The sequence below is a fragment of the Lactuca serriola genome, chromosome 5 (genome assembly GCF_051521515.1).
Source record: "Lactuca serriola cultivar US96UC23 chromosome 5, Lser_US96UC23_V15, whole genome shotgun sequence".
Lineage (NCBI taxonomy): Eukaryota > Viridiplantae > Streptophyta > Magnoliopsida > Asterales > Asteraceae > Lactuca > Lactuca serriola.
Window position 1 is genome coordinate 322971441 of NC_136412.1, and position 9771 is coordinate 322981211.

The 9771-nt window shown below is 32.6% G+C and overlaps 1 protein-coding gene across 1 annotated transcript; it reads left to right on the top strand.

The window, feature by feature from the left end:
• Positions 1 to 3203: 3203 nt before the first annotated feature.
• Positions 3204 to 9340, top strand: LOC145055100 (ARM repeat superfamily protein). Its single transcript, XM_079003389.1, has 22 exons — positions 3204 to 3424; positions 3592 to 3692; positions 3820 to 4030; positions 4129 to 4210; positions 4312 to 4597; positions 4680 to 4782; positions 4863 to 4999; positions 5656 to 5829; positions 5930 to 6135; positions 6291 to 6434; positions 6537 to 6625; positions 6697 to 6844; positions 6934 to 7021; positions 7097 to 7260; positions 7344 to 7519; positions 7603 to 7657; positions 7738 to 7810; positions 7896 to 7997; positions 8099 to 8198; positions 8282 to 8577; positions 8692 to 8832; positions 8978 to 9340. The coding sequence occupies exons 1-22, from the start codon at positions 3259 to 3261 to the stop codon at positions 9158 to 9160; spliced, it is 3225 nt and encodes a 1074-aa protein (XP_078859515.1). The 5' UTR covers positions 3204 to 3258; the 3' UTR covers positions 9161 to 9340.
• The last annotated feature ends 431 nt before the right edge of the window (positions 9341 to 9771 follow it).

The window sequence follows — 9771 nt, forward strand, 5'->3', positions numbered from 1 at the left end:
ACAAAGACTAAACTTTGTCTTTTTAAGACCCAAAACCTTACACAATCAACTTCTGGCCCACGACCCAGAAATGACAGGAAACAGGATGTTACAATATTGTCCACTTAAATTAGATTTTGTCCTCGAAATCAGCTCGCTTCCACTTCATAATACAAAAATTATTTATATATATTTAAAAAATATATAATAACAAGGGCCGAATAAAAAGAAAATGGTAAGAGACTAAAATTGTAATATTTTAAATTGTCATTGTATAAAATTTTACAAATGGTCCTTAAGCAAGTTATACAAAATGACAGAAATAGTTTTTATCCAAAATTATTTCAACTTAGGCTATGTTTGGCGTGCCACAGTTAGCTGAAAAACTAGCTTATTTTTCGAGCTTTTTTTAGGTTGCCGTGTTAGTTGGAGTAGTTTTTTAGAAGTTTTTTTTTACAAACTTCCCAAATATACCTTTAATTAATTATAGAAAACTTATTTTGGAAAATGTCATTTTATGTAATTTTATATCTTCCAGCTAGCTTATCAGCTAGTTTTTACCAAACACAATTTATTTTATCGACTAGCTTATCAGCTAGCAACTAGCTTTTTAACCATCAGCTAGCTTTTCAGCTAGTGCACCAAACGCAACCTTAACAGAACCATCTAACGGATATTAACGGTAATGATCATTTGTGTGCACGGTTTGCTCTGTAGGGATCATTTCAGGGAAAAAAGTTTCGTAATGACAATTTATGGGAAAAACTGTAATGGTAAAGGACCATTTGTGAAATTTACTTTAATAATAATAATAATAATAATAATAATAATAATAATAATAATAATAATAATAATAATAATAATAATAATCTCTAAGTTATATCGTGGGAACTGTGCACCTCATGTTGATACATCAACATTGTTCACTAACGCCCGATTATAAGGCTGGAGGGAGTGGTGCCACACTTCCTCATGAAACTGCAGTGCCACGTAGGCGCCATGTCACCATTTACCACAAAAGTGTGGTTTCATACCACACACAAGGAATGGTGCTGCCACATTTTGACTATTTTTTGTTTAATAAATAATTGGAATTTATAAATAAAGGGTGTAGTGTGTTGTTTCTGAACTAATTATGTAGAGAGAAGGTAAGCAGGAGTTTTTTTCTGTTCCTAGACCAAACTCCAGGGACCTATTATGCCAAATTCAGAAAATAGGACGTCTTCTTTCTCGCAGCTCCTGCTGCCTGATTTCCTCCATTGTTAACAAACCCAAACTCGAATTTTTGAAAGTAATTCAATTCCTAGCCTCAAGTAGCTTCCCATTCGAATATTAAAAACCTTATATATATAGTTAGTTTGAAAAAAAAAAGTTTGAAAACGAGCATTTGGAACGGCAGCCAATCACAAACCATCACCAAGTGCTCCCTTCCATTGCCGCACTGCGGCCTTAGCCACACCTTAACCGCACCGGAGGGGCGGTGTTCAGCTGCCACGGTGGCAAAACTGCAGTCCGGAACCGCACCACTCCGTCCGGTCTAAGATGTACGATCTTGAAAAGGTCATTTGTCAACAATTCCAACGGCCGCTAAACCAAACAATTGTTATTCAAATACATTTTACCATTTTTACTATGACTTTACTTGAATTTGACTTTTCTTATTAAAAAAAAATCATGGCTTTTTTCATGTATGAAATCATATTTTTTTTATAAAAAACAAAAAATGTTTATTATTGTTTGAAGTACACATGTATGGTTCAACTTCAACAAACACATTTCGTATATTATGGTCTTTTTATTTCTTTTTGGCAAAAGAAGAATAAATAATAGACATGAGAATTTAACAATAGAAAAAAAAGGTTGAAGTAACATCAACTTTTAATCGTATACACTATTGAAAATACCTTTCGGTGACTTGCTTGGTCCATAGGGTCATCATCGGGAGCTTTTTTCTTTGTGGAAATTTATTTATTTTTATTATTTTTTTGGGGTGAAAGGCAAGAAAAATAAATATAAATATGTAAAAATAAAAGAAAAAAAAAATCAGAAGAAAGCTGTACAAGTACAAACTGACAGAAAACAAACCAAAATCTACACTTAGTTTGACTTGCTTGGTCCATAGGGTCATCATCGGAATCTACACTTATTTTTTTGGGTGAAAGGCAAGAAAAAAAGAAATTTATTTATTTTTATTAATTTTTATATTTTCTTTTCAAAAGAATAGAATTCCAAACTTTGTGATTTTTGGTACCGTGGGACGATTTAAATAAGTATTTGAAAGGTGTTTGATGTACTATTGGTAATCTTATTAAGGTATTGACCATTTGAGCATTTTATTGATTTTTAGGCTTAAAAATTCTTACATTTTCAAGTATAGAAGACTTTGATCATACCACTCATGCAAGTTGAGTTCATGTTATCTTAGTTGACTTCAAAACCATCAATGCAACGAAAAATGGAAATGTTAGTTTAAAGAAGAATTCTGATATCAAATGCAACACTTTAGGAAAAGGTTGTCTTACACAGAAAAAATATTTGCCATGCAACCTAAGGTTTCAGAACACCATCAACAAAGTTCACAAATTTTCTTTCTGGTGATCACACCAGAGTTTACCAAAGTCCAACCAAAAGAATATGGTTTAACAGAAAACAATACACTCATGTTACAATATAGCGTAACAAATTCAAAAATGATCACACATATCAACAATTATGCATGTATCTAATTGAAGAAAACCAAAACAAACTGTGAGTTTTTTAACTAATTCAAATATAAACACCCATATTCTTGAAAATAAATGCTAACAGTATCCGCTTTTTATCAATAAATTTATTCATAATCTAATTATCCATTTGTATAAAAAATTCATTCATAGGATAAAAATACATTTTCATCCCAATATGTGATTTGGTAATCTAAACTCAATGAATATGTACCACAAATTTCATTCTAGAAGCACCAAGAATACAAACCAAATAAAAAAAATAAGTGAAATTATATCATGAAGATATGCTAACCCTGAAATGTCGATTTTTTTGAAGTCTGAAACCAACCAAACTAGTAATTTTTTCCCTTCTCAATAAGAATTAGAGGCCTCGAGGGCAAATATCGTACTCCCAAATAAAAAAAAGTTCCCCTGTTTGTTTGGGTACTATAACTGAATTTCTTCAAAGTTAAGGGGCTTCAGTGATAATTTCCTAAATTTTATTCAGACGTTAGGAGTGTTCATTGTTCAAGACCTCTCCGAAGGCGAAGGCATTTGCTTCTTGGCGCACCCAATGGAAATTGAAGAACACAAAAGCATATGGAAGTCGGAGGAGGAAGAATCATTGGTTTCGGCGGCGGTGGGCCGAGTTATGACAACCCTTCTTACTGCTCGACCTACTAAGCTCATCGACTCCATTTCTCGTCTTCAATCATCTCACCCTCCTAATCCACTTGTTCGTGAGTTTTTATCTTTCTTGTGTTACCAGATTATTATCCCCTGGCTTTGTGATAAAAAAAAATTGTGGAATTCAAAATTTTAACACAAGTAGGTTAGTCATCTGCGATTATCGTAGGCAATGCTGATTGCTGAGTTCTGATTCGAATACTATGACTGTTTTATGTAGTTTCGTTGGAGAACTCGTTGCGGATTCTTCACAAATATGTTAGGGATGGAGCTGAAAATGAAGGGTCTCTGGATGAAATTATGATCCCCATGATTGAACATGTAATTACAATTGTTTGAATGCTATTGATCTTTCAATTTTGAAGTAAAACCAATCAATTGATAGAAATTATCGATGTTACATGGAAAAAAAAGATGTGTTTAACTTCTTTATTGTTTGGGGTCTCAGTCGTTAAGAAGTAAGGAGTCGAGAAACAAGAACCAGGAGTTGATTCTTCTCAATTGGCTCTTTCAAGATGAAGTTCTTTTTCAAGCTTTAGCAAGAAGCTTTTCTGACATTGTATTGAGGAAAGAAGACCATTATATTGCCTTAGGCTGGTGTATCCTTGCACGTCGTCTCATAGAGTATGAAGTGACTATGAGCAAGTTTTCAACAACTGGTAATGTCACAAAACCCTTTCTATCACCACCAATATATCATAAATGAAGAAAAAGTTGTTTACACGTTGTTTTCTTCTTCTTCTTCTTATTCTTGCAGGGATAAAGGAAAGGTACACTGGACTCTTGGAGACTTTTTGCACATGCAGCACACATCTATTGTCTCTAATCAACAGTGGGAGGTATAAAGTATAAACATATTTGCATTTTGCACTGCATCCTTCATTCCTTCTCAGATTTAGCTGGATTATCCAATGTTTATGGTTTGATGTTTGTTTTGTAGTACTTTGCAGGGTGGATTTGAGTTACCAACTCGTCTTTCAATGGCTGCTGCAGATTGTGTAATAGCCCTTAGTGTTGCATTAACAAGAAAGGATAAACCATCTGACACTTTAGAGAACATTAAAAAACCATCCAAACATCCACAGATATCAGTAGGAGCTATTGGTGTTCATAGAACAGCAAAGCCAATCAGTCCAGTTTCTGAATACACAAAGGATGTGGACAAAAGCTTGTTGCTTTGGAATCTTCTTGATCAGCTCATTCCACTTGTGCAGAGACTCCTTGCAGTATGTTCTCAACTTTTTATCACTTAATTTCCAGTAGTTGTCTCAATTTTGAGTTCTCTGTTGTGATTTATGTATAACTCAGTGGAGCAGGAAAAGTCGATCTTTGCATGCAAAAGGATTGGAAAGAGTTCTCAAATGGTTGCATGAGACAAAAGAGGATTATCATTCTTCTCAAGATCAGACAGGTAACTAACTGCTATCATCATCGTGAGTGAATTTACTTTCTTGCACCTGTTATCCTGATCATTCATCTCTTGGAAGACAGGTTCACAAAAGGTTAAAACGGGAATTTTGCTTCTCTCATCTTGTTGGAAACACTATGGGATTCTTTTGCATTTGGAAGATCATCGGCTTTCTAATCGTCATAAGGAATTGCTGGATCAATACTTGTCTGGAATTGAGGTTAGATATAACTCAAACTAGTCGAATGCAGTTAAGGTATTTACAAATATATGTTATTAGAAATAACCTTATTTTATAATATTATAAATATGAAGGTTTTTGAAAATAAAAAAGTTCATGTTTAACCTAGACAAACATCTATCAAACTAAACTTGTATTATACATATAGATGAAGTAATAACAAATCATGACACACATAGCACTTACTATTACTAAAGTTGTTTCAAACGGATGAAAATTTTATCATTTTAAATAAATATTTTTTGGCACATAAGTTACATTGGAAAATTCCTTATCTACCAAACAAAGTGTGTAATAATTAACTTGAAAAAACAGTATTCTCCTTTCTATATTTTTTATTACATCTCATAAACAATATCCATTGTCTACAATATTTTTGGATGTACAATACATTATGGTATAACTCTTGAGAACACTACATGAATAATATAATTACACACACCCTCAATGTAGAGTTTTTGGCTTATACAAATTGGCATATTCCAAAGTTGCATCTATCTCTTCATCCTTCAATATAAATACACACACTCCAAAAGTAGAGCTTTGTGTTTTCTTAAATCATTCCTTCCTCCATCTTGTTCTCCATACCCTAACAACCTCATCACCTATGTCAATTTGACAAATGAGTTACACAGTATTATGCAGGGAACTACACCACAGATCACATTGACAATAAAGAGAGTGGAATAGCAACCATAAATTTCTTCATAAATTGCTTATTACTTCTCTTAGGGCATTTTACTTCAAAGCAATTTGATACTGCAATGACAGAACACAGGCTGGATATTACTCGTGCTGTTACATCCCAGGTATCTTTTTGAGCAATTATATTATTTCATATATATTTATTTATTGACTGTTATGTAGTTTATGTTATATTGTTATACTAATATATTGAGTTTTCTTCAGCTTTCTTCAGCTGATGATGATGTGATTGATGGTGCTATTTCAATTCTAAAAGCAATCATCTTTGGAACAAATCATCTTGCATTTGGACACAATCTTACAGACACTAAACAGATGAATTCCATGTTGCCTTTACTACTAAATCTTTTGGATGAACGTGATGCTACAGCCAAAGCTGTTGTAACATTAATTGCTGAATATTGTTCCATGTATGTTTTTTTAAGTTTTAAGTTTTTCTATCTTACCTCTTATAGCATTGTACTTTCAACTTTTTTCTTATTAGGTAGAATGTTGTAACATGAAGAAATGAAAGTACATTGCTATTTCTTGCTTTTTAGTTTTGACATATGTAATTATTTATCAGGAGCCCAGATAAATACTGCCTTGAAGAAATTCTAAAGCGTGTTGCTAGTGAAAATATTGCTCAAAGAAGGAATGCTTTAGATGTTCTTTCAGAAGTTATCCACATTTCATCACATTCAGAAGCTATACTTTCACATTCAGTTTGGTATGCAACATGCAATTATTACTAGTTTTTTTTTTTATTATTTTTTTGGCTATTATTGATTCTTGAACAATTTTCATTCCCAAACATAATTAAATGTGTCAGGCAGGATATAGCGAACCATTTGCTTGATTGTCTCAAAGATGAAGAAGATATAATTCGTGCACATGCAACCAAACTACTAAAACTTATTGGTTAGTTTTTCTAATTTACTATTGTTTGTAAATTCATTATTATCATTAAAAAATTTCATTTTTTTTTGTAGATCCTTCATTAACATTGCCTGCGTTAGTAAGTCTGGTTTACTCATCAGATGCAACATTACATTCATCTGTTGCTACCACATTACTTGACATACTCACACACAACAACCATAAACCAGAGGTTATCTTAATGCTGTTAGATTGTATGAGGTACTATTTTTGAGTGATTTAGCATTTAAAATAATAATAATAATTATAATAATTGTTGTTTCTATTTTTCATCATTTCCTTCTCCACAGCAATCTCAATGCAATCTCAGATCATCAGAAGGGAATAAAGGGGGATGCTGATAGAGTTTTCAAGTTGATACCAGAGTGGTCAAGATCTGTAAGATTAAATACCAAAATCCTTTCAAATGTTTTCTTCTATTATTGTTTTTATTATATTTCTGATCTATTTCAGGTCACGAATTGGAAATTATTGGTGGGACCATTAGTGGACAAGATGTTTGCTGAGTCATCAAATCCGATTATTGTGAAGTTTCTAAGTTATATAAGTGATCAGTTAGCAGGAGAAGCTCATTTAGTCTTCCAACAGATTCTGTTATATACAGAATCACAAACAGAGTATATAATTATATATCATCCTTAAGTATTCATATCATTATGTTATTTAATTCATTTCTTTAATCTTATTTCTTTTCTTGCAGAATTGATGAAAGCTTCTTGAGTGAACTTAACATATCCCCTACAGAAAATGATATAAAACTGCAACATTCTCTCTTTGATCGACTTTGTCCACTGCTTATCATACGCCTTCTTCCATTAAAAGTTTTCAACAACCTCAAATCCTCACTTGTTTATGGTGATCTTCTCAGCCAAAATAGTAAGCATTGTGTCTTTTAAAAAACTCTTTTAAGTTTTAACACATTCACTTTCTTCCCTATTTACCATTGTGCCCTTCTCCAGATACTAGAATTGATATCAGCAACTCTCAGTGTATTGCAGCTCTCCTTCTCAAAAGGTAAAAAAAAAAAAACTGTCATCTTACTTTTGAACATCAAATGAGAAATAATCATTGTTAATAAAAGTAAACTGTTTCAGGGCATTCAACAAGCTTGAATTTGAAGATGTTAGAAAACTATCAGCTGAGCTCTGTGGGCGACTTCATCCCAATGTATATTGCGCATATTTCTTTATTAAGTCGTTCTTTCTTCATTAAGTCAAAAAGAAACAAAGTTGGCATATGCTGTGTTGTGCAGGTTCTCTTTCCATTTGTTTCATCTGAACTAGAAAGTGCTACAAATGATCATGATATACTGAAGATAAAAGCCTCTCTCTTCTCAATTTGCACATCCCTAGTGGTTAAAATTAAATACATTTCCATCAATCTCTTTAAGTTTTCAACTTTTAATTCAATCATGTTGAAAATTTATTTTCCAATTTCTGTTTATTATGGGTGTAGGTTAGAGGCATGGAGTCAGTTAGTCATCCATGCATGATGTCCCAAATCAAAGAATCAATAGAAACTGTTCTTTTATGGCCATCCACAGATAAAGATGAAAGTAAGTATTTAACTTCCCTTTATTTATTACAAAACTTTTTAAATTCCTTTCCGTAAACATTTAATTATTTATTTCTATTTCAGTTTCAAAAGCACAACACGGATGTATCGATTGTCTTGCAATAGCCGTGTGTTCCGAGCTTCAAGATCCAAAGCTACCGAAAAATAACGACACCTGTACATTTCAAGCTTATGTTCTTGACCAATTGACTTGTGAAGAGCTAAAATTAATTTCCTCCAAAAATATGTCAAGAAATCAGATGCTCTCATTTCGATTATGCATGGCAAATGTCCTCATCAGTGCTTGTCAGAAGATTTCAGATTCTGGCAAGAAACCCTTTGCTTTAAAAACTCTCCCGCGAATTACTCGTTCTTTTGGTGTAAGCAAGTTGATCCTTCTTTCCTTTCTGAAAAAGACCTAAATGCCCTCCTCATAATTGGATAGATTGCTATTATTGGGTTTACTAATTCTAATGCCTAATTTTTATCAACAGAATGTGAAGGAGCCTGAGATCAGATCTGCATGCATCCAGGTTCTTTTCTCCATTGTGTACCATTTGAAATCCGTTGTGCTTCCGTTTTCTTCAGATCTTCTTAAAGTCTCCTTGGAATCTCTAAAGAATGGTTCCGAAATGGTATTTTTCACCTTAAATATCTTTTTACTATTTGAGTTATAAAAAAGATTGTTAAAATGAAAATTGGTTAAATGCAAGAAATAGCAATGGTTTTTTCATTATAGTATCCTATTTTATGACTATGTGAAAATGAAATATGGAGTAGGAAAGGATGGGTGGTGGGAAGTTACTTGCATCATTGATGGCAAGTGAGGAAGTGATTGTGCAAAGTATTTCAGAAGGGCTTTTGGAAGCAAGAACAATACTTTCAACTATATCTCAAACGGATACTTCATCAGGTGTTAGGCAATTGTGTACACAATTGCTTACATGTATCACTTCTCCCTAGATTTTCTTTAACTTTTGTTCAAGACACTCTAGTTATACATTTGCTTTGTTGAAGATTATGGCTCTTAAAATGTAAATATAGAGAACATAGACCTTGAAAAATGTGGATATGTAGTTGTACAAAAATATTCTAAGTGCTTACATTATTTCTGATATGAAGTGGGGTGACTTGTCATTACAATGATGACGACTAATGGTTTTCGTGGAAGATGAGTTATGAAACTAATTAGGGACGATATTGTGAGATACTATCCTTATTGATGATTGCATTGACAGTTTGTTTAATGAAAAGACAAAAATACCCTTGCTTGAGGGGTACGTTTGTGTATAACAGCCAAAATCAGACGATGTTACTCTCAAAGACTAGACGTGTAATGAATTTAAACCATATGGACATTGAGGGTGGTGTTTGCAATAGTTGTCATTTTAGCGAAACTTTTTGTAAACCATACATAAATTTTAAAATCTTGTCTAATATATATATTTAACAGTTTTTTCTTTTTGAAGTGATCCTACAATTTATAAAAATAAAAAAGTTATAATTTAACAAATCTATCCTAATAAATGAAGAACATTTTTCTCAAATGTCATATTCTTGTTAAATTTGTCACA